We start from the raw sequence: 25,000 nt of genomic DNA, 5'->3' as shown, positions 1-25,000 counted from the left end.
ATTGCCAATGCTTTGTGGACCCAGCTTAATGAAGTCGTGTCACCAAAATGCCATTGCCAAGGCTTTGTGGACCCAGCTTAATGAAGTCGTGTCACCAAAATGTCATTGTCAATGCTTTGTGGACCCAGCTTAATGAAGTCTTGTCACCAAAATGTCATTGCCAATGCTTTGTGGACCCAGCTTAATGAAGTCGACATCGCAAGATCGACTTCGTTCAAGTCTTATATATGCGACTAAGGCGATTCTATGCACACCTTGTCTGATCTGCAATGGCTTTACATCAAATAAGAGCATCCTTCTACTTGCACATGTACCAGCACTCAGCAGCATTGCTGCTTACTACACAGCGTAAGAAGTTGTTGCTGAATCGGTTCCGTTGATTGGCGTGGGTCATCCTGAACTCAGGTCAAAATGAGTTCGGCTCATTCTCTCCCTGACAGGATGCCTTGAGTTTCCTTGTCTGGCAAGGAAACCGATTTTATTTACATATTAGAGCTTGATATAAGCAGATTCGCGATCGTCGATAATGATTTTTCAAGGTGTTTTGTAATTTTTAAATTACAAAGGAATTGATATATATGTAAGACAGTTTCAAGCGAGCTATTTTTCGCGGCTGTATTTACTGTGCAAACAACTCTAAATATGGCAAAAGTGTCACGTGATTATCAACCGTTTGGTTTCGGCGCTCACTGGAGCAGACGATTTTTTCTGTAACCAGTTGCCAGTGATGAAACCGTATATTACGGTCTCCTTCCGGCAGCAGTCCCAAAATTTCGACTTGTTTTGACCTTAGAACGATGTCTTTATCATAACTGTGAAGAACAGAACGGAGATCTCAAATTTAGATTTCTTTCTTTCTTTGTTTGGTGTTTAACGTCGTTTTCAACCGTTCAAGGTTATATCGCGACCTCGCGAAAAACATATGGGAGATAACTCTGTATTCTTTGTTTGATAGATTCGCGTAGGACTGTTGCGTCCGGTCAGAGAGACAACTGGCAATAGCCGTGGAGCGATGCTCAGCAGAATGTGGCGTGGGTGTCATGCAATACACTATTTTAGCAAAGGACTTGCCATTGTGCACATAGAGCACCCAGGCTGGTATCAGTCCAAGTGGAAGGATGCTCGTAGTCCACGTAAAGGCCTGCACATCTCCCAATTGGTGTCAATAGTCTCTCGCGCGATAAGGATTGGACCTTTGGAGACAGCTTCCATTACTGCGGTCAACTTGCCGCATACACAAAATCAGCACTGCACAAACAATATGTAACAAACGGAAAAACGAAAGTCTATTGAAAATAAACACACACACACACACACACACACACACACACACACACACACACACACACACACACACACACACACACACACACACACACACACACACACACACACACACACACACAAATTAGATGTTTGATTTGCTAGATTGGAACGAAAGGACAAGAGAATAATATAAGTCTGTACATGCAGGGGCGGATCACATCATTTTTAGGAGGGGGGGGGGGGGGTTCCCAATTTTATTTACGGACAATTCGACGACGCGAAGCGCTTAGTTGAGGGTGCGAAGCGTTCGAACCTCCTAGGGGGGTCCGGGGGCATGCCCTCCCCCCCCCCGGATATGTGTTGATAAAAACATGGAAAATGAAGCAAACTGCTGCAATCTGAGCCAAGAAACTTCCCTCAATACACCTTCCAAAAAGTAAATTTAAGAAGATAAATTTGGATAAAAACAAAGCCAATTGACCGATTTGGTGTAACCTGAGCCAACAAATGACCCAAATACTTTCTCAAACCGCCCCTTAGAAGGCAAAGTCCGTCTCCTAGGGGGTCCTGGGGGCATGCCCCCCCCTGGAAAATGTTGATAAAAATCAAGGAAAATGGAGCAATCTGGTGCAATCTGAGCCATACGTTTTTCTTTATTTTCAAAGTTTTATTCTTTATTTTATTTTTTCTCTTTTTATTATTATTTTTTTTAGCTAGGGGGGGGGTGTTCCGGAAACCCCCCCCCCCCCCCCCCCACCCCCCCCCCCCCCCTGGATCCGCCCCTGACATCAGTGGCATTAGTAGGCTACTCCACATGACTCCTGAGGTAAAGGGAAATAACTCGTTCATCTCAAAGGCACTCAGTTTTATATTACTTACTGATCGCATGCATGCATGCATGCATGCATGCAAACACACACACACACACACACACACACACACACACACACACACACACACACACACACACACACACACACACATACATATCTCATCTGAGCAAAGTATATAATCTTATGTACACCAAAGGCAGTGAAACATATCCATGAATATCATTTGTAAAACAATTGTCACAAGTCATTGGATTAGATCATGTGTGGAAAAATCAATCCACTTTTAATGTCAAAAGGTTAAAATATGTTATATGTCAAAAATTGGAACTCCAATATATACAATTCTGGAAAGGTCAAATAAGAAGTTCACCAAATTTAAATTTGTATCAAAGAATAGTAACAAATTATAAAACGGAACCATATCTGTTATGAATAAAACAAAGAAAATATAAACAATCGTTGTGCAGGGGCGGACGAGGGGGGGCACAGGGGGCACGTGCCCCCCCCCCCCCCCCCCGAAAAAAGAAAAAAAAAAGATTTTTCTATGCTGATTCTATGACCATTTCTAAGTTCAAATGGCACCAGATGGCACCATTTTGCTTCTTTGGGCAAAATTTGTTTCTGGGGGGGCATGCCCCCGGACCCCCCTAGCAAATTCGGGCGCTTCGCGCCCATCACATTCACTTTCGATTCAAAGTGCCCCCCCCCCTTACAAAGCAACTGATCCGCCCCTGTTGTGTAAACTTAGAATAAGTGCCCACGACCTGAAAATAGATACAGCAATACACCTAGGGAAAATAGATTATGTGAAACATGTGGAGTAATAGAAGATGAAATACATTCTCTAGATAACTGCATAGAAAACAACCAATTACGAAAATATTTCATGAGTGAAATTAATCGACCTATATAATTATTCATATGATGTACCAAGTCAACTTTTGCAAGTAGACAAAGTACAAACTAATTTGGGAGAATTTTTGTATATATAATTGCTTCCAATAAAAAAGAAACAATTTAATCATTTGGTTATTTATCTTCCCGTGTCTTATAAACACTACGTTTCATGACAATACAGTTTATTCGTATATTATTTGTATTCGTATTCACACACACACACACACACACCCACACACACACACACACGCACACACGCACGCACGCACGCACGCACGCACGCACGCACGCACGCAAGCACACACACACACACACACACACACACACACATACACACACACACACACACACACACACAACCACACACACATACACATACACATACACACATACACACACACATACACACACATACACACACACATACACACACATACACACACACATACACACACACATGCACACACACACACCCACACACACACATACACATACACACACACACGCACAAACAAACACACAAACACACACACACACACACACCCACACCTTTCAATGCCAAATGTATTATGTAAAACGACATCACAACACATACATTATTGTTTTCCAGGTGGATCTGCAGAAGATTTTATCGGTTCACATGGCAACCGCTCATCCCCATTTTGGTCGCGATGGTGCCATGTACAATCTTGGGACCGCCTTTGCCCCTCCCAACAACTACAACATCATCAAGCTGCCACCAAAGTCCTTGGAGACTGGTAGGTTCCACGATTTAACTGTGTTGTCCGAAATTAGAAATTGTGACAGGTGGCTGCGGGATGTGTTTCCTATTTCTCCAGTCGTTTTCAAACAGAAGGGTCTGCTTTAAATAATTGATTGCTTACATGTTGACTTGCTTGCTGGATTGACTGGACGGTTGATTGACTAATTGGTTGGTTGGTTGGTTGATTGATTGATTGATTAATTGATTGATTATTTGATTGATCGATTGATTGATCGATTGATTGATTGAGTGAGTGAGTGAGTGAGTGAGTGAGTGTGTGAGTGAGTGAGTGAGGGAGTGAGTGAGGGATTGAGTGAGTGAGTGAGGAGTGAGTGAGTGTGTGAGTGAGTGAGGGAGTGAGTGAGAGATTGAGTGAGTGAGTGAGGAGTGAGTGAGTGAGTGAGTGAGTGAGTGAGTGAGTGAGTGAGTGAGTGAGTGAGTGAGTGAGTGAGTGAGTGAGTGAGTGAGTGATGTGTCTATCGATTGAGTGAGTGAGTGAGTTAGTGAGTGATTTGTCTATTGATCGATTAATTGATGGATGTTTTTCCATTTTTTTTCCATTGATTTGTTTGAATCCGTCCTTGAACTAATCTCCACTTTGTAACCCCTCTCAGAGGATGAAATTAGCGGAAAACTCAAGCTGGTGGCCTCTGTCCAGTCGCGATGGAACTTCGGTCTGAGTTACAGCCACAGCTTCGGGATGTCGGAGAAACATTTCATCATTCTGGAACAACCTGCTACTCTCAGCACCGTCAAAATCATGGAGCAAGGCGCGAACTTCAAACCAACATCTGTCTTCAGGAATTTTGAACTGCATCCCAAGGAAAAGGTACGTAACGTGGCGTGGGTGGACGAGTTTGGAGGGGAAGAGTCACTACAAACTAGTGTGAGCGCTGGGGCTAACTTCGACATGTTGCTTTTCATATCGCAAAGTTATATAATTTAATAAAAAGTCGACTAAGTGGGTGGGGCGGTGTGCAATTCTTCAATCTTACCAGGCAAATGTTGCTATTATCTGGCCGGCTAGTTATTGTACTAACCTAATTATTATACCTAAGGCCAAATAAAAATATAGGTTGGTTTAGGGTAGCGTGACCAAAAAAGATCGGTCGGTGGGCTTTTTTTTTCTTTCTTTTTACATTTAGTCAAGTTTTGACGAAATGTTTTATTGTAGAGGGGGGAATCGAGACGAGGGTCGTGGTGTATGTGCGTGTGTGTGTCTGTCTGTGTGTGTGTGTGTGTGTGTGTGTGTGTGTGTGTGTGTGTGTGTAGAGCGATTCAGACTAAACCACTGGACCGATCTTTATGAAATTTGACATGAGAGTTCCTGGGTATGAAATCCCCGAACGTTTTTTCTTTTTTTTGATAAATGTCTTTGATGACGTCATATCCGGCTTTTCGTGAAAGTTGAGGCGGCACTGTCACGCCCTCATTTTTCAACAAAATTGGTTGAAATTTTGGTCAAGTAATCTTCGACAAAGCCCGGACTTCGGTATTGCATTTCAGCTTGGTGGCTTAAAAATTAATTAATGACTTTGGTCATTAAAAATCTGAAAATTGTAAAAAAAAATTAAAATGTATAAAACGATCCAAATTTACGTTTATCTTATTCTCCATCATTTGCTGATTCCACAAACATATAAATATGTTATATTCGGATTAAAAACAAGCTCTGAAAATTAAATATATAAAAATTATTATCAAAATTTTTTTTCCAAATCAATTTAAAAACACTTTCATCTTATTCCTTGTCGGTTCCTGATTCCAAAAACATATAGATATGATATGTTTGGATTAAAAACACGCTCAGAAAGTTAAAACGAAGAGAGGTACAGAAAAGCGTGCTATCCTTCTCAGCGCAACGAATACCCCGCTCTTCTTGTCAATTCCACGGGCACTGCCTTTGCCACGGGCGGTGGAGTGACGATGCTACGAGTATACGGTCTTGCTGCGTTGCGTTGCGTTCAGTTTCATTCTGTGAGTTCGACAGCTACTTGACTAAATGTTGTATTTTCGCCTTACGCGACTTGTTTCTTCTTAAATTTAGTCGAATTTAAAGGAGGCTACTTCCCTTAGTCTCGATATGGTTTACAAAATATATATGCCAACAATGTTTGTTTTTTTGAGAAATGAAAAAGAGTTTTAGGGTCGGCGGGAAAAATATAGGGTCGGTCGGGTTACCCTAAACCAACATATATTTCCATTTGGCCTAATGCTTTTGCAATAATGTAAAAGGTGTCTTTACTGTCCCAGATAGTGGCTTGCGTTGATAACGTCTAACCGAAGACCTGTCTGTAATGGAATTTACATATTTTCTTCCCAATCAGATCCGTTTCTACCTTATCTCCCGTCGCCAAGGCAACAGGGTGGTAGCCACTCAGTTTCTGGCCAACCCGTGTTTCACCTTCCATTTCGTCAACTGCTATGACGACGGTGATTACGTCGTGGTGGACCTCACGAGCTACGATCACATGGAAATCGTCAATGAGCTTATGGTGTCCAACGTCACTTCCGCTACCGATGACATCATGACGTGTACGGTGCGCAGATATGTTCTGCCGCTCAACATTGATAAGGTATGAATGTGTTTGGAATTTAGCGGGAATGGGCAAGGGGGTTTGATGGACGGGAAACGAATTTGAAATACCATGTTTTGTTCTGTAAGCATCTGAAAGTTCCCAGTGATCTGATGGAGGTAATACCTAAATGAGGTGGTTTTTTTTAAATTAATACAAAACGTACGGCCGTCAAAGAGAGTTTTAACTACCTTCTCTTTACATTAAAGGCATACTAACGCACTCCCGGGTTTACAAAGTGTAGTTTGCCCACAATCGATGTCAAACGCACCATAAGACCATATAATGACGATATGTCACCATGCGCGGACCATAATACATGCATTACAGCTTGTTCTAGCCTCTGAAAAAGTGAGGATGTCAACAAAGCCGCGGTGTTAGCTCCCTTGCATCAACGTTACATGTGTTGCCAAATCTATAAATAGGACCATCTAGATCAAAATAAAAATTCAAATATCTCAACATTTAAGGGCTCCTAGACCACAATATTTTGCAGGGAACTTAATTTAGTCTGTCTCCAGCTCTGGGTAAAGCAATTAGCGTGTATATTCATCAGCTTTCTATGCCTTTAAACAAAGGAAATGGTAAATGATTCACTTCATTGTTGTCTTGGATTCATTGGATTGCATTTCGAAACTTCACACTTTGACGACAATGCTGAGACGTAAAGACAAATGGAGGAACACAACCCAGGGACATGTATCACTTCAAACCTAGAGGTAGACTTTGTAATTATGTGACAGGGGAGGCTACCGCTCCTTTCACAGCAGACACTGCACCCGAGTTGTTGGCCTTTAAGTCAACACCGGTTGATTGTGGAATTCTGTTTGTGATGGAGTCTGGTGGTTTCCGATTGTCTGTATGTTCCTGGAAACCTTCGGGTTTGCATAACAGTTTTTATAGGGCTAAGAAATTAGCCCTAACATTTTCAATCCTGTTTGATTGCACTTCGCCTCCCGAGGTGATCGTAGTGTTTCAGCACACGGTTACAATTACTTTTGATATCTGTTCAAAGCCAGCAATATTTTCGCAATAACAGATTGTAAGATGCATGTTGGTAGTGGTGGTGGCTGTGGCAATTGCGCTTGGCAACCGGTGTTGTTTGTAGAATTAGTGGAAGTATAGATAGTTCTGCTGTGTTTGCTACTTTATTTGTTGTGGAGTAAATAGTATTTGTTTATATCTAAGCAAATATTTCCTGTGTCTTTAACAGGCTCCCGTTGGCCACAATCTTCCCACCCTACCGTACACTACCGCCAGAGCCAAGGTGATGGCGCCTGGGGTGGTACACCTCACACCAGACTATATCTGCAAAAACAAAGGTGTGTACAATATGTGTGTGTGTGTGTGTGTGTGTGTGTGTGTGTGTGTGAGTGTGTGTATGTGTGTGTGTGTGTGTGTGTGTGTGTGTGTGTGAGTGTGTGTGTGTGTGTGTGTTTGTGTGTGTGTGTGTGTGTGTGTGTGTGTGTGTGTGTCTGTCTGTCTGTCTGTCTGTATATCTCTATATTTCTCTTTGTCTATCTATATATGTAGAGGTTACACGCCGAGTCTCAGTGATTATTAAAAATAATGGTCGAAGTTAGCAGATCATGAAAAATGCGAGCTTTAGCGAGCTTTTTCATGACCGCGAACTGAGACCATTATTTTTTATAATCACTGAGACGAGGTGTGTAACCTCTTTATTCCTCCTTTCTTCAGTTATTCAAAGAAAAGAGGAGGTTTTTTGCGAAAGTTTGATCGAATCCTATTCACTCAACCAGTCAACCTGCGCAGGCGATCGATTAATGCGCGGTTGTATAGTTCCGTGCAAATCATTCCATTCTGTTAACACTTCTTGTCAGTTTTCCTATTTTGGACTAAAAATCAAGTACACAGATATGCTGTTATTCTGCTGTGGCAGCAAAGGCAGATATTGTGTGTTCTGTATATGTTTTGGTATCGCTTAGAATAATGTTATTTCGTCAAATGGGACTAGCAGACGAACTTTTGCACCCGTGTTCCAACGTTAAAAACTGTATGAAGTTCCGTTTTCTGGGGAAAATAGTGTATGAAACCGCTTTATGTTGTTTAAATTGATGAGATGTGTGCATTTGGTTGCGTGTGATCTGTTTATGAAATGAAATATTGTTGAAAACTGACCATCGGATTGCAGTCTGTTGTCGAAGAAACTGAGTGAAAAGAAGGGGAACTACTCTTGTCGCTAGACAAAGTATGAGTTACTTGCCTTGCGGGAAATTGCTTGTGATGAACGAGGGCCCCAAAGGGGGGGGTATCATCACGATCACGGGAAGGGAAATTTTCGCTTTCACGATCACAGTTACCTTGATTTTTGTTTTCACGATCACGAACACCAGTGGCAAATCACGGTCACGGTAAAAGTTGCATGTACAGAAAGCACGTGTCAAAGTAAACACAACCACACAGTAATTCGCTCCTCTGGATCTATTGTTTATTCAACACAAAGTGACAACTGTTGCACTTTTTTATAATTATTTTTTGAATTCTCTTTCATACACACATAGAAATACATATCATGATTTGTAATCAGTAACAAGAATGTTGTTTTCATTGGGTTTTGTCTCTCTCTGTCTCTGTGTCTGTCTGTCTCTCTCTCTCTGTCTGTCTCTCTCTCTCTCTCTCTCGTTCTCTCTCTCTCTCTCTCTCTCTCTCTCTCTCTCTCTCTCTCTCTCTCTCTCCACTCATACACATTCAACCCCCACACCCTCACTCACACACATGAATATATACTTGCACAATTTCACATTTCCAGAGCTAAATCTTGTAAACCCATTTTCTCAAAAACTATTGGGTGGATTGAAATTAAAGTACATGTATGTGTGATGGGTTTTTTATTTTCAACTTTGCCGTACAATTTGAGGTACACCATCGCCTGGTTCCATGGCCTTGAATAAAAAACAGGAATGCTACAGGCCAAAAACGGTTTTACCTGAAAGAAGCGCGCAGTACCAGTAGCGAATCCACAAGCCTGAGCCTGCAAAGCAGGCGAGCCAACTAGGGGGGTCCGGGGGCATGCCCCCCCGGAAATTTTTTCAAAAAACGGTTAAAATCTGTGCAATCTGGTGCATTCTGGGCATCATTTTAGGGGTTGTAATAGTGTTGTGATCTTGTTAAAAATCCCATTTTAGCCTCCCCCCACCACCATTCAACACACCTCCAAACTGGTGAAAACAACACTACTGTGCGCTGGCTTCATTGAGACCGGCGCCCGGTCGCGTTGCGCGATATTCACACGGATCGTTTTTGCGGAAATTTTTCAACTTCACCGGAAAAAATTTGACTTTACCGGATTTTGAAAACGGCTTTATCGGATTTCCGGCAATTACCGGAAAAGTAGCATGCCTGACAAAATCCCCAACGAACATGACTTTGATCGTCTTTGACATGAGGATCAAGTGACCCAAACTGGCGCGTCTCCCCGCCATTGTTTCTGAATTTAACCCATTGTTGATATTAAAGTTTACAGGCGCTAAAATAAATCCAAGCTTAATGCAAAGAAGCGACAATTAATGTCATATGAAGGCTTATATCGCGCGCGTATCTCCAGACTCGGACTCAAGGCGCAGGAATCTATTCATGCCGTGTGAGATGAAATTTTTTACACAATACATCACGCATTCACATCGACCAGCAGATCGCAGCCATTTCGGCGCATATCCTACTTTTCACGGCCTATTATTCCAAGTCACACGGGTATTTTGGTGGACATTTTTTATCTATGCCAATACAATTTTGCCAGGAAAGACCCTTTTGTCAATCGTGGGATCTTTAACGTGCACACCCCAATGTAGCGTACACGAAGGGACCTCGGTTTTTCGTCTCATCCGAAAGACTAGCACTTGAACCCACCACCTAGAATCTATGCCAAGCGTGTCCACGTTGCTGGGATGAAAAACACATTTCTAGTTTCGGTTTTGGCTAAACGCAGACTCGATCTCGAGCCAGTCGAGGTCACACTGAGCGAGTGACAGCCGGACGTGGCAATGTCGACAATGTCAATGATCTCACTCAAACTCAAAGATCTTGAACAAATTTCAAGATCTTTGCCTACATTCAGAACAGTCATAGAGCAACATAGATCAACATACCTTGGTATTTCGTCTTCAGAAAGACCGACCCGTAGCCTGACCTTTCCACCAAGGAAGGCATTCTCGCCGCCTGCTTTGGTCTGGCTTGAATCCACAAAATATAACAGAAGTTCGATGACAGTACCGCTGCACGCCATTTTTGATCTTCGAATTCGAATTTCACTCAAAACTTTTGCACGAAGCCCATCCATTGGATGAAGTTTGGTAGACTTTTGCAATTTGCCTTCTGATTGGATGATGGATCTCTTTTTGTCAGTGTGTAATTGGTTCTTTTAAAGGGAAGCAATCGCTCTCAAAATCATATTTCTGAATGTGTTGTTGCTTCCCTTTCAATCGGGGTTGGCTCCTTACCGAATAGACTAGAGGATCATAGAGTGTAATACAGCTGTGAAAAAATGTACGTTGAAAATAAAATGCTTTGCAATAATGCCCATCACGATCACGAAAACAAATGACGATCACGATCACGAGACTTGATTTTTTTGTCATCACGGATCACGGGCAAAGTCCCATCACGATCACAGAAATGGAAATTTCGGCAATCACGGTCACAGAAAGGTCAAAAAACGCCAATCACGATCACGGTTTTAAACCCTTTGGGGCCCTCATGAACGGTTGAGCACGGCAAATCTAGATTCAGAAAACAACCGAACTCATGGATTTTATATGAAGATTCATGTGTTCAGGCCTGTAGTTGTTAATTTAAATGCGGTATGTTTGTATTGTTTGCTCCAGAGATGTATACTTCGTACGTTAGAGCGTTCGGAACTTTTCAGTCGCAAAAAGTAGTACCGAAACAACAACTTCTCAACCCATTGCACTATCGAGGATTCAGGCTGTTGCTGGGTCGTTATTTGTTTGGTTGCTGGGTCATTATCGAAAAATAACTACCCCTACAAGTTTACAGAGGTAAAGAAGCAGAGGGGGGAATAAATATAAATATCCGTATCTGTCCATGTATATGTCTGTTGATATGTCTATCAGTCTGTCTGTCTGTGGTCTTCTTCACGAATAGGCAATACTTTCTTGAATGCACGTTTGAGTATAGTTGCTAAAAAAAAGGTGCTCTTGTTTGCTCGGTTTCAGACAAGGTATACTTGGAGCTGCCGCGGATCAACTACGAGTTGTGTAATGGCAGGAAGTACCGTTTCGTGTATGGTACAGCGATGCTCACAAAAGTACACAGAGTAAGTTTGGTTTACGGTGTGTGTGTGTGTGTGTGTGTGTGTGTGTGTGTGTGTGTGTGTGTGTGTGTGTGTGTGTGTGTGTGTGTGTGTGTGTGTGTGTGTGTGTGTGTGTGTGTGTGTGTGTGTGAGACATTGTACAGAATCTAATCGTAAGGCTGAACCTGACAGGAATAGTATGATGCAGTTTCACACATGTGGGCGTTTTGGTTCTGGTTACCTTTCACTTAACCCATCCAGGGCTCCCCATTGCGCGCGTCCCTGCGTCATATACGCACTAGAAGCCGAAAACACGTACTAGAAATATATGCTGGGGGTCCCTGGACGAGCCTAGATTTTAAAAGAGCGGGTCCTAGGACGCACTAAATTTCCTTTATCGTGCGTACCATAGATACTATTTTCAGACTGCAATCGACACTTCGCAGTACACTGTACGTCACCACAATGTTTTATAAGTACACTGGGTCTTTTCGGCTTTTGGACCCTTGTGACCCTCTAAAATAATGCAGTAGGGGTCCATGGACCCTCTTAAATTTAAAGGTGGTCGTCTACATTTTTGCTTTTTTTCAATAATCTTATGGTTAGATTTCGCTAAAAAGTTATGTCAGATGATGAATGAACCATGGGGAAAAAAGTTATAGAAAAAAAATATATGTAAAAAAAGATTTTATTTTTGGGTAGCGTGACTCACGCTTCCAATAATTATTTTGTTTTCTGGTTGCTGAGAACATGTGCTTTGCCTAAAAATACTGACCAATCAAATTCAGGTCTCTATGCTTATAGCCACGCCCAAACAAGTGCAGCAACAGTTTGACACTGGAGTCCTGTCCACGCTTTTTTTTAAACGCACGAAATGCACGGGATTTGAGAGGAGTTTTGCGCTTGGCATTTTCCAAATAAGGATATCCTACTTATGAGTACTACGCTGGAATACTACAATGAATTTTCAAACGGCTACACTGGCTTCGTCTTTCCTGATCGAAAGGGGGTGTATTGTTGATAATTGTAGATAATAGACTCTGCATTTTAATGGTCAAATGGCGATTTCGATATAAAAATGTAGACAAGGACCTTTAAAAGTGCGGGTCCCGGGACGCACTAGGAGTGGCGTCCGTGGGGAGCCCTGACATCTACAAATCTGAGCGTAATAAATCGACTGCCGTTCAAGAATGAATGCACTTTTTTTCTTTCTTTCTTTATTTAGTGTTTAACGTCGTTTTCAACCGTTCAAGGTTATATCGCGACGGATGAATGCACTTGACAGGGGTGTCACCATTTCTTGTCTGATAAAGTAGACATCGACTATTCTTTCATTTTCAATAAATGATGTTGAATCACATCGATTTGAAGCCGTAGATTACCATTGATATTATAGAAACAGGCGACAATGGAAAATCTAAACATACAAGATAAATTATAACGCTTAGACCAAAAGTGAGCACATGGTCGCCAAGGGAGGCAATCATATCTCTCTTCAACTCAATGGGCAATTTACAGCGGTTGTTTCCCTTGTCTAAGTATTGATGTTTTGATGATTTAAAGAACGTACCTGATCTGCATTTTGGCGGGAATTCAAAAACAGATAGTCTGCTAACGTTCCAACATTCAGAATTCAGGTAGATGATTGGAACGTTTAATTTATGACAAAACAAAAGTAAATAATTATAATGTTTTGTTTTGTCATGAATTACACGTTCCAATAACCTACCATTCTTGGATGTTGTTGTTTTTTTTACAGTGTTGTATGCATGATGGCCGTCCCTTTTACCTTGAATCAACTCTCAATCGACAAATTCCGAAAATAACAGTAATCCGTCGGGTTTGTATGTGTTGTGGGAGAGTGACCTGTTCTTGCAAGACCGTCCTCTGCCAAACATTGGAGGGGCCAATCACTGGCGTGGGGATAATCGGGAACTTGTTCTCGGCCCGTCCACGTGTTTCCGACACACCCCTCGCTAGTGATAAACCCATACAAACCCGACACACCCCTCGCTAGTGATAAACCCAAACAAACCCGACACACCCCTCGCTAGTGATAAACCCATACAAACCCGACACACCCCTCGCTAGTGATAAACCCATCCAAACCCGACACACCCCTCGCTAGTGATAAACCCATCCGAACCCGACACACCCCTCGCTAGTGATAAACCCATCCGAACCCGACACACCCCTCGCTAGTGATAAACCCATCCAAACCCGACACACCCCTCGCTAGTGATAAACCCATACAAACCCGACACACCCATCGCTAGTGATAAACCCATCCAAACCCGACACACCCCTCGCTAGTGATAAACCCATCCAAACCCGACACACCCCTCGCTAGTGATAAACCCATACAAACCCGACACACCCCTCGCTAGTGATAAACCCATACAAACCCGACACACCCCTCGCTAGTGATAAACCCATACAAACCCGACACACCCCTCGCTAGTGATAAACCCATACAAACCCGACACACCCCTCGCTAGTGATAAACCCATACAAACCCGACACACCCCTCGCTAGTGATAAACCCATCCAAACCCGACACACCCCTCGCTAGTGATAAACCCATACAAACCCGACACACCCCTCGCTAGTGATAAACCCAAACAAACCCGACACACCCCTCGCTAGTGATAAACCCATACAAACCCGACGGAGTTACATCAGCACCTACAATGTGTGTACACCTCCATTGAAGGTACACCTTCTCTTGTCCCTTTTTATATTATCTCTACCAAAGTATTCCTGTCATGAAAGGCCACCTGCAATGTAGGGACAGTTTTCGCGGGTCCCAAGGGTGTCTTTTCATCGCAGGTACCAATGTATTTCCGAAAATCGTCAATGTCGGTAGTACCATGTGTTTCAGCTGATCAAGCTGGACATGCAGACACGGACCCCGGTGTATTGGCAGGAAGAAGGCTATGACCCAGGGGAGCCTGTCTTCGTGCCCCGACCCGGCTCTAAGATAGAGGATGAAGGTGTGTACAAGATATTTTCTCATTTTCTCATTTTCATTACTTTATTGTCCCATCGCTGGGAAATTCGGGTCGCTTCCTCCCAGTGAAACGATAGCAGCAACGGAGTCGCGCTACCCAGGTGTCTGTGTGTTTACGTGCATTCAGCCACCTGCACTTATAGCAGAATGACAAAGGTCTTTTACGTGCCATTGCGGTGACACGGGGATGGGACATGGCTTCCGTCTTTGGATCTGCACATAAAGTTGACCCGTGTCCGTCCCGGCCCGAATTCGAACCTGCGACCTTCCGATCACAAGTCCAGTGCTCTACCAACTGAGCCACCGGGCTCCAGTTTTCTTCAAAAGTGATTATGTCGCCAATGAGCATTGGCTCATTGAAAGGACTGTGTCTAAAGAGTCAAGACTGAGAGAATCATTGCACTGGAAGATACTTCATAACATAATATATCCGACAAATATTATGTTGTGTAAAACGGGTATCATTGTTGATAACAATTGTGACCCTCCACCACGGAATGAGTCGCATGTCACCTTTGCATGATTTTCATATTTTTACATTTTCTTACGGAGTTTTTAATACTCTATCCAGCGGTGAAAACCGTTTTAGAAAAGAGCGAATATATCATACTGTTTGAGTTATAAGCCTGTGACTAAGGTAACCCTCACACTGTTACCAGACACTCCCCTTATATTAAGCCTAGCGCAGAACCGCGCCGCGAGACGACATGCGACTCATTTCGTGGTGGAGGATCACAAATGCTCATTCTGTCCAGATAAGATTGCTTTTGTGGAACATTTCTTTTATGAATGTTCTAGCTGCCATTCATCCAATTTGGGAAAGCGTTACAGATAAATGATTACAACAGTTTGATTTAAATATAAAAAGTGATGTTCAAACAACAGCGCTGTTAGGATATATATATGAAAGCACCTGGAATGTCAAACGATTCAGTAAATTATATTAATTTACTTATTATTGCAGCAAAAATATGTGTGGGTAAATTAAGATACGGTAAAACAATAGACATTGTGTGCATGTTTAAATCAGAGTTAGGTTTGCGACACATATAGAGCGATAATAATGGTAACTGTACACACACAGACACACACACAGACACACACACACACACACACACACACACACACACACACACACACACACACACACACACACACACACACACACACACACAAAATTGTCGCCAATGATCAAAATATGTATCCGTTTTATTCAACTATGATTATGTAACCAGTGTATACAATACTTATCTATTTATACTCATGTGTGATTATGTCGCCAATCATCAGAACACTTATCTGTTTACCATCAGGTGTGATCATGTCACCAAAGATCAAAATACTTATCTGTTTATCTTCAGGTTTGATCATCACCCCAATGATCAAAATACTTATATATTTATCCTCAGGTGTGATCATGTCGCCAATGATCAGAACACTTATCTGTTTATCCTCAGGTGTGATCATGTCACCTATGATCAGAATCTAGTATCTATTTATCTTCAGGTGTGATCATGTTCCCAGTAATCACAATACGTATCTATTATACTCAGGTGTGATCATGTCGCCGGTGATCAGTCTGCGCAACAGTCCCGACAAGCCTTGCTTCCTTCTCTTTCTGGACGCACGCACATTCACCGAGATCGCACGTGCAACAACGCCCCCTGGAGTCCGCATTGCCATGAGTTTCCATGGCAACTTCTACGCCAAGACATAGTCATGGTGTATTGTTGTTTTTGTGTGTTTGAGTGTTGTTGTTTTTTTGAACGTGCTACATTGGAACGGTCATACATGTACAAATTCACTCGTGCAAAAACTTGAATGAACGTGGGAGTTTCTGCCCATGAACAAAAAGGAAGAAGATCCCAATGTAAGTCAAAGCATGGACAAATCTAAGCTGGTGACCCACATTGTTTACACTAGAGCGACTAGAGCGAAACAAGAATGTTTTCAATACAGCCCTTGCAGCCGTAAAGTGTGTGCAAAGATAGCAGTCTTCAGTGTTATAGATCAGGTTGCTTTAGATGTGTAATGCTCGTGTTGTTCCAACAAACATAGCAGGTTTCAGCCCGAGTTTTTTGTTACACCCCCGGTATAGGGGTGTGTATAGGTTTCACTGGATGTGTTTGTTTGTTTGTTTGTTTGTGTGTTTGTGTGTTTGTGTTCGCATATAGATCTCAAGAATGAACGGACCGATCGTCACCAAACTTGGTGAACAGGTTCTATACATTCCTGAGACGGTCCTTCCAAAAATTGGGACCAGTCAAACACACGGTTAGGGAGTTATTGCTGGATTAAGATTAAGACTGACATATTAATGGTCAAAGGGAAATAACCTTCTCAGTTGGTGGCAGTGAGAATGGTTATTTCCCTTTGACCAACGGGGGTGTTTTTCCTATCGGAGGAATTTCTTGTTTTGTTTAACCTTCGCCAGAACACACATACACCCTTGCATAACCGACGATGCGGGTCGTCCATGGCCCATACTTTTTATTGAGGCCTCAAAGTGTTTATTCCTCAACCGATGGTGCGGGTCCTCCACGACCCATATTCTCCAAGAGTCATACATCATGTGATCATGCTTCTTTTGCGGGAAAAGTTGTGCTCCCGAGTTGCTGAGGTATGGAAGATAAAGATACACTAATTTTCTTTCTTTATTTCTGTGTTTCCTTTTCTCTGATTTCATACCTCTCTCTCTTACTTTATCTCTGTATCACTTTCTCTGCCTCTCCATCTCTCTCTCCCTCTCTCTCTTCCTCTCTCTCTCTCTCTTTCTCTCACTCTATCTCTCTGTCACTTTCTCTGTCTGTCTCTCTGTCTCTCTCTCTCACTCTATCACTTTATCTGCCTCTCTCTTTGTGTATATGTCTGTCTGTGTGCTTGTCAATCTGTTTATCTGTCTCTGTCTATCGCTCTATCTCTCTCTCTCTCTCTCTCTCTCTCTCTCTCTCTCTCTCTCTCTCTTCATTTTCTTTCTTTATTTCTGTGTTTCCTTTTCTCTGATTTCATACCTCTCTCTCTTACTCTATCTCTGTATCTCTCTCTCTCTCTCTCTCTCTCTCTCTCTCTCTCTCTCTCTCTCTCTCTCTCTCACTCTATCTCTCTATCACTTTCGCCCCAGATTGATAGTCCTTGGCTGACCAGCTGCTCGCCCAAAATAAGGGATACCCTTCAATGGAAAGTTGGACTGAGAATCTGCCACCCAGAAGATTTTTATGCCATATCTATCCGGCTTGGATGGCAGGTACTGCAGAAAGCTGCAGCGTCCCCCCCCCCCCCCCCCTAAAGAGCACCAGCTGCTCGTCCACAGTCACATAGCAGCCTGGGACATAATGTTGGGACAAGTTCTTCATGAACTCGTCCCACATGTCACGGAACGGTGCAAATATGTCTCTCTGCCTTCTGGCAGTTCTAGTTGATTTGTCGTCAAAACGCAAATGTTTCATGAGCAGCTGGAAGCGTCTCCTGCTCATGCATGCTCTGATCATAGTGAAACCATTCACAGAGTCCAACAATGTGTCAGTGTTGACTGTTCACAAAGCCTGGTTTTCTGGTACCCAGAAAAAGAAGCATACCAATGAGACCTTCACATTCAACTGTGTCCATTGGCTCCCATTTCTCCTTCAAGATCCGGGAACCTTCAATGTTTGTAAACTGGACAATGTCACTTATCATTTTGTCATTTACAAACAGCCTGTAAGCATCACGTGGACTGTTAGCATGCTGACAACCAACAGCCTGATTGCCAGAAACCCTGAAAACATTTCTGGCAAGGGTCTTTGCCTTGTTGGGGTTTGGATTCCTGCTCCATTTTGTCCCATTCTTGGCAGTTTCACCCGTGAATGTTGTGGCAGTCTGGCCCCTTCCCCCGAAGAATCTGACTCCTCACTGGGTGTGCCACTATCTGCTGGTGCAGGCGGCTCCTCTTCACTCGTCTCGTCATCTACACTGACAAGGCCTTCTTCTGTGTCCGAGCCTGCATCTGCATCCACATCTTGCGCTGAAACAAACATTGCCAAACTGATAATGCAACAGATGAAAAGAAAACAACTGCTCAAGAAACTATTCAGAAATTCCGGACTCTCTCTCTCTCTCTCTCTCTCTCTCTCTCTCTCTCTCTCTCTCTCTCTCTCTCTCTCTCTCTCTCTCTCTCTCTCTCTCTCTCTCTCTCTCTCTCTCTCTGTATCACACATACAAACAAAGACACAAAAACACAGACCTCTCACTCGTAAACACATTGCATGTACATGCACACAGAAAACAATGCAAAAATTATAAAATAAAACCAGTGCAAATAAACCAGATGGTCGTGCATAGTGATAAGCACACCGGCCGATATACACAACGAGAGAGAGAGAGAGAGAGGAGGGGGTGTTAGTGGTTTGTAATATCATGCATATGGGGGGATGGGCGGTTCTATAACTTACACAGGCCCTCATCCTCAAAAGCGCCGCCTTCTGCTACTGCCAAGGCCTCAAATATGTTTGGTCTCTCCTGCGCATCTGCAACCAAAGACACAGGCCATTAATTTCATGAACAGATTGTCTCAAGGACTGGCCTCCAAGTTTGATCGAGCAAACAAGAATAAGAAGAAGATATCGATTTTCTATTACTTTCACCATGAGACGATAAACAACATTGACTAACAATATCACGATATCACGACACCATTACATGCCTACACCACTGTGTATAAAAACAAATGGATGAAAATACAAGACCAAAGTTAAAAGAAACAGTAATAATAATGATAATAATGAATAACAATGAATTTTATTTATAATGCGCCTTTCCTCATAGAAAAACAAGCTCATTGCACATTACAGAAAACTTTTTTTTTTAAAGTAATAAGACAAGACTTAAAATCATTACAGACAGCAATTAGTGAGAACACAGAATAAATATGTAAAACAGTATGTACATTCAATGGCCAACCGGATAGAACAAGTTACACACACACGCACGCACACTGACACACACACACGCACGCACGCATGCACGCACACACACACACACACACACACACACACACACACACACCATTACATTGCATTACAACAACAACAACGACTCACCTTTTCTGCTCTCCATCCTTGCAGTTACAAGATGTTGCCGCTCTTTGGAAGTGAAGAATGACAAATATAATCATGCAGCCGAAGAGTGGCAGTGATGCGATTGTCTAAGTGGCTCAAGGAGGCGTCCAGTTCTCGGAATTTCAAAAGCGACTGACTCTCAGAGTTTCAAGACCGAAACAAAAGCGACTGATTCTCAGAATTTCAAAACCAACCCAAAGGCAACTGGTTCTCAGAATGTCAATACCAAAACGAAAGCGATTGGTTCTCAGACTTTCAAACAAAATGTGTTTATCCAGAACAAGCAGGCGTATGTTTTTTGCCAACAGCTCTTGTATAGGCCTGTATTGTCAGGAAAAGTATAAACAACACTCTGCCTAGAGCTACTTTGTACAGTATGGGTCGTGGATGACCCGCATCATCGGGAGAAGAATAATTAGCTGTCTACCTCTTTGAACATCATGGGCCCTGTGCGACCCGCGCTGTCGGTTAAGGAATAGTCACGTAGGGCACTCTTTAATATGTATGGGTCCTCCACGACCCGTATCGTCGTGAGTGTTATAATCAAATTAACACCTTAATTACCTAATGACCACTTCACCTAGATTAGCGTCCTCATGTGTGCATGTGCACAACCAGGTGATCAACAATTACATAAAGTTTCATTGATTTCTGTTCAGTAGTTTAGGAGAAATCTTTGGTTTATTGTGTCTCTGGGTCCTGGAGGACCCATGGTCAAAGGTAAAGGTTAACTGATGTGTGCGAGAATGAATCTTGTATCGGCGTGAGTTACCATGGCAAATTCTACGTCATGTACATCGTCATGAACATGATGTTGTCGTTTTTACCATGTTCCTGCGAGCATGATTGTCCGAGTCGCCATGAGTTATCATTGCAACTTAAACGCCAAATCAAAGCCACGGTGTATGATGTTGTCTTTTTGTTATTTTGTTATTTTTCATATTTTTTTTATTTTGACCTCAGCTTCAACCCTTCTTTTTTGCTTCCTTCTTTTTTTCTTTTTTCTTTCTTTCTTTTTCTTCTTTTTTTTAACAGTGTTCTTTCGACCACGAGTGTCCGTATCGTCACGAGTTTCAATTGCAATTACTACGCAAATTCGTGGTGTAATCAGAAACTGTAGAGTAGAGGGCCCCAAAGGGTTTAAAATCGTGATCGTGATTGGCGTTTTTTTACCTTTCTGTGACCGTGATTGCCGAAATTTCCATTTCTGTGATCGTGATGGGACTTTGCCCGTGATCCGTGATGACAAAAAAATCAAGTCTCGTGATCGTGATCGTCATTTGTTTTCGTGATTGTGATGGGCATTATTGCAAAGCATTTTATTTTCAACGTACATTTTTCACAGCTGTATCACTCTATGATCCTCTATTCGTCAAGGTGTTTGTGATCGTGATAACAAAAATCAAGGTAACTGTGATCGTGAAATCTAAAATTTCCCTTCCCGTGATCGTGATGATACCCCCCCCTTTGGGGCCCTCTGGAGAACACAGAGACGCTTCATACGGTGCTTAAAATTGAGACAGGAAGGTCTGTGGCGTCACCACGCGGAAACATGGGACAACCTACTTTCGCTTTCCACAGCAGTAGCGATATCGTGCAGCACAACCATGGCCGCGCCAACACGAAAGCACAGTGGGGTATGGTGTTCGGCCATCAATTGCTAAAACGCACATGCCAAAGGCTTCAGGATGTTCAAATTTAAAAATTATAATCCTGTGAGGTTATCCTCAGCTATGTTTTAGACATGCTGCGCCTTACTCTGACAACATTCTTTTTAGATTTGAAATCTGAAAAAATTCCATATAATTATGTGACCCTCCACCACGAAATGAATCGCATGTCACCTCGCGCGGTTCTGCGCTAGGCTTAATATAAGTCCGGGGAGTGTCTGGTAACAGTGTGAGGGTCACCTAAGTCACATGCTTATAACTCAAACAGTTTTTGCTCTTTTCTGAAACGGGTTTCACTACTGGATAGAGCATAAAAACACTCTTCAGGAAAATGTAAAAATATGAAAATCATGCACAGGTGACATGTGACTCAGGGAATGGCTCTTTTCCCGCGCGCTGGCTGGCCGGTCTCAGTTTTGCACCGCAGCGCAAAGAAGGATGAAGCGTCTTTGTGTTTTGTCATGTTGTTGTTTTCTGCCTTGTTTTCGTTTTCATGAACCAAAATGGACTGTCTTTCCTCTTGTTCTGTTTTTTGTTTGTACGTGATCAGTTTGTATTGCTATTCTTTTCTTCTTTTATCAAGTTGTTGTCTTTTTTGTGTGTCTGTTTTTATTTCTTCCACCATGGACATGTGAAGTGTACGTATATTTTCGATGTAAAAGGAACCAGCAAGGCCTTTGAAAGTAAGAATTTTATAATTCAGGGTTTGCTTACGGAAATGTACGCAAGCTTTTGTTTTTATGTGTATGCGTGCGCGCGCGCGTGCGTGTGTGTGTGTGTGTGTGTGTGTGTGTGTGTGTGTGTGTATGTGTATGTGTGTGTGTGTGTGTGTGTGTGTGTGTGGATGTGTGTGCGTGTGTGCGAGCGTTTTTTAATTTTTTTTTATTTGTCTTTGTCTGTTTCACCGTCTGTGTCTGTCTTGTCTGTCTGAAATTGTGCCTCCTTGTCTGTCTGTTGAAATGTATCGGAGCATAATATATTGTTTCACTAATTAATTGATATATTAATTCTTAAAATAAATACTTTAATGAATCTATTATTTTATGTTATGGATCTGTTCGCTGATATTTGTTTCCCGATTGTTTTCTTACCTAATGTTATTCATTTTTCCTCTTTGAATTATTATTATTTATTTTCTTTGTGTAGGCTACTAGTACTGTACCTGAGTAATTTTGTCACGGAACGTTTTCGAACTTGTTTGAATATGATATTGCTATATGCATCTATGTGTGTATTCATATGTGTGTGTGTAAAATGTATTGTAAGACATTGATTTCCAATCTAAAATGGACTCATCCGATTATGTTTGTATGAATACAGCTTTGATTTTATCTTCAGCAAGGTGATTTATTTATCTGATCATGACTACAATAAAACCTCGAACAAGTATTTGTGGAAGACCAACAGCGTTTCAAACACATGCACTGACATACACATAACATCTTCTGACAACAGCACACAAGCAAACTGCCACACGCAAACCTATTAATTTTCAGCACGATGTTGACAATGGAAGTTCCGTTTTTAAAATTGTACATCAACACTAAATAAAGTTTTGCACCAACTTTACTTAAAGACGAAAGATTAAGATAGCTACAGTGGAGCACCCGCAATACATTGAAGTCAAACAGAACAACAAACTAACTACAAATCTAAGGAAAAAAAATAGTCTGTTTACGGTATCCCGACCGACCCTATTTTTTCGCGCGACCTTAGACGGTTTTTTGGCATTTTTGGGGGAAAAAAAAGAAGAAAAAAAGTCTTTGTATTTTTGGCAAAATAACTTAAAAATATGTTTTTGGGAAACATTTTTTTTTTTTTTTAATCCCGACCTACCGACCCTACTTTTTTTGCCTATGTTACCGTAAACAGACTATTTTTTGTTGTTGGCCTAAGCAACTCATTTGGGCTATTTCTCCTCGTGAAGGGTTGGTCTTATCCGATGTCAATCCCCGTAATCAGCGTATGGCTGCCTGAATGGCAGGGTAAAAACGGTCATACACGTACAAATCCACTCGTGCAAAAACTTGAGTGAACGTGGGAGTTTCTGCCCATGAACAAAGAGGAAGAAGATCCCAATGTAAGTCAAAGCATGGACAATTCTAAGCTGGTGGACCCACATTGTTTACACGAGAGCGACTGTGCCTTGAAACAAGAATGTTTTCAATACAGCCCGTGCAGCCGTAAGGTGTGTGCAAAGATAACAGTCTTCAGTGTTATAGGTCAGGTTGCTTTAGATGTGTAACGCCAAGAAGTTAATCTAATGTTCTTCCAAAAAAACATAGCAGGTTTCAGCCCGTCACAAACGTGGGTGGAAGCTTAAGATCACAGGTGACTACAGTCCCTGTTCACTTGTGTTCTTGGCCTGGAAAATACACAATCATACAATATTTATGGTCGCCACAGTGCAAGCTGGAAATACATTATGCAGTCACCACTATGCACAAAGCGAAATTGTTACCGCATTTTTTTTTTAAGTGAAGCAGTTCTTTTCAGTAAATTGTCTGAGTATTTATTTTCGGTTCAGTTTCATTGCAATTCTGAAAAATACTTTTCTGATAAATAAAAATGGCCCAATTCTTAGAACAGTGTAGCAGTACTTTTGTAGCAGTACTAAGATTTGCTGTTCCATAGTTTGTAATAAATCTAAATAATTTTTTCCCTCAAAAAAGAATAATTCTTATGTAGTAGCAGTATTTTCAGTAAAATGTTACTGCATTGCTATTACCTGCAGTTCAACAAAGTGTTATTTCAATTCTGAAATAAATTCTGAAAAGCATTCTTAAAAAATTGCATCAGTACTTGCTCTTAATACACAAAATTGATTTTAAGCAAACGGTTAGGGCAATTGTTAAGGATACTTTTCAAAAGAGTGTCAGCGCAATTCTTGACAAATCGTTTTGGCAAGGAAAGAATCATCTCAGGTAAGTGTCAGAACACTAAAAACAAAAGTGCGTTCCCGTACAATTTCAGGACATAATCAGTAGTTACAAATTGAAACACACACACACACACACACACACACACACACACACACACACGCACTCACACAAACGCACGCACGCACGCACGCACGCACGCACGCACGCACGCACGCACGCACGAGATAGGAAGTGGGTGAGTGGAGACTTACTGCACATTTCTGGATCTTCATCCGAGTTGTCGGCACAGTTCGGATAACCACCACAGATATACCAAGCATGAATACACTGAACGTTGTTGGCGCATTTCCATCTACCAAGTACACAGGTGTGATTCCCTGCGGTTTGGGAAATAAAGAAATGAGACATTTAAAGGCACAGTAAGCCTCCCGTAAACCATCACAGATACTGTCAGGCTTTTACACACAGAACAAACACCCTTTCATTTAAAGCTGTGGTCTATTTATGACTTTCCGGGGCTACGAGGTTGAAAACTAGGGACAAAATCATGTACAGATTTCTGTACAGCAAACACTACCCGAAACCTCACCTATACGGCGTGTATGACCTTGCGAGCTTCAGTCAACGCTTGAATTTTGCAGTGGTAACATCCGGTTTGCTCTCGCAGAGCTGAGCATAATTGTCAAGAATGATCGAGCAGAAAAAATAAACGTCTTGGCAGGGATTCGAACTCAAGGCCTC

At 42.1% G+C, this 25,000-nt stretch overlaps 2 protein-coding genes across 3 annotated transcripts in view; one reads left to right on the top strand and one right to left on the bottom strand.

The window, feature by feature from the left end:
- Positions 1-16,559, top strand: part of LOC138978494 (retinal Mueller cells isomerohydrolase-like) — a 21,022-nt gene extending 4,463 nt beyond the window's left edge. Inside the window, exons 6-12 of the mRNA XM_070351234.1 lie at positions 3,607-3,754; positions 4,374-4,588; positions 6,087-6,335; positions 7,549-7,657; positions 11,528-11,628; positions 14,486-14,597; positions 16,168-16,559. Coding sequence (XP_070207335.1) covers positions 3,607-3,754; positions 4,374-4,588; positions 6,087-6,335; positions 7,549-7,657; positions 11,528-11,628; positions 14,486-14,597; positions 16,168-16,331 — 1,098 coding nt within the window. The 3' untranslated portion in view covers positions 16,332-16,559. The remainder of the gene's footprint in view (positions 1-3,606; positions 3,755-4,373; positions 4,589-6,086; positions 6,336-7,548; positions 7,658-11,527; positions 11,629-14,485; positions 14,598-16,167) is intronic.
- Positions 16,560-22,927: 6,368 nt separating this feature from the next.
- LOC138978493 (very low-density lipoprotein receptor-like) overlaps positions 22,928-25,000 on the bottom strand; it is a 5,466-nt gene continuing 3,393 nt past the window's right edge. Inside the window, exons 4-5 of one of the 2 annotated variants that reach the window (XM_070351232.1) lie at positions 24,511-24,636; positions 22,928-23,742 (exon numbers count right to left, since the gene is read on the bottom strand). In XM_070351232.1, the coding sequence (XP_070207333.1) occupies positions 23,726-23,742; positions 24,511-24,636 (143 nt within the window). In that variant the 3' untranslated portion in view covers positions 22,928-23,725. The remainder of the gene's footprint in view (positions 23,743-24,510; positions 24,637-25,000) is intronic. The other variant, XM_070351233.1, reaches the window with a different exon arrangement.

This window comes from Littorina saxatilis, linkage group LG10, assembly GCF_037325665.1.
Source record: "Littorina saxatilis isolate snail1 linkage group LG10, US_GU_Lsax_2.0, whole genome shotgun sequence".
NCBI classification, from domain to species: Eukaryota; Metazoa; Mollusca; class Gastropoda; order Littorinimorpha; family Littorinidae; genus Littorina; species Littorina saxatilis.
The sequence above is the reverse complement of the archived record's forward strand: the minus strand, read 5'-3'. Positions and strand labels throughout refer to the sequence as shown.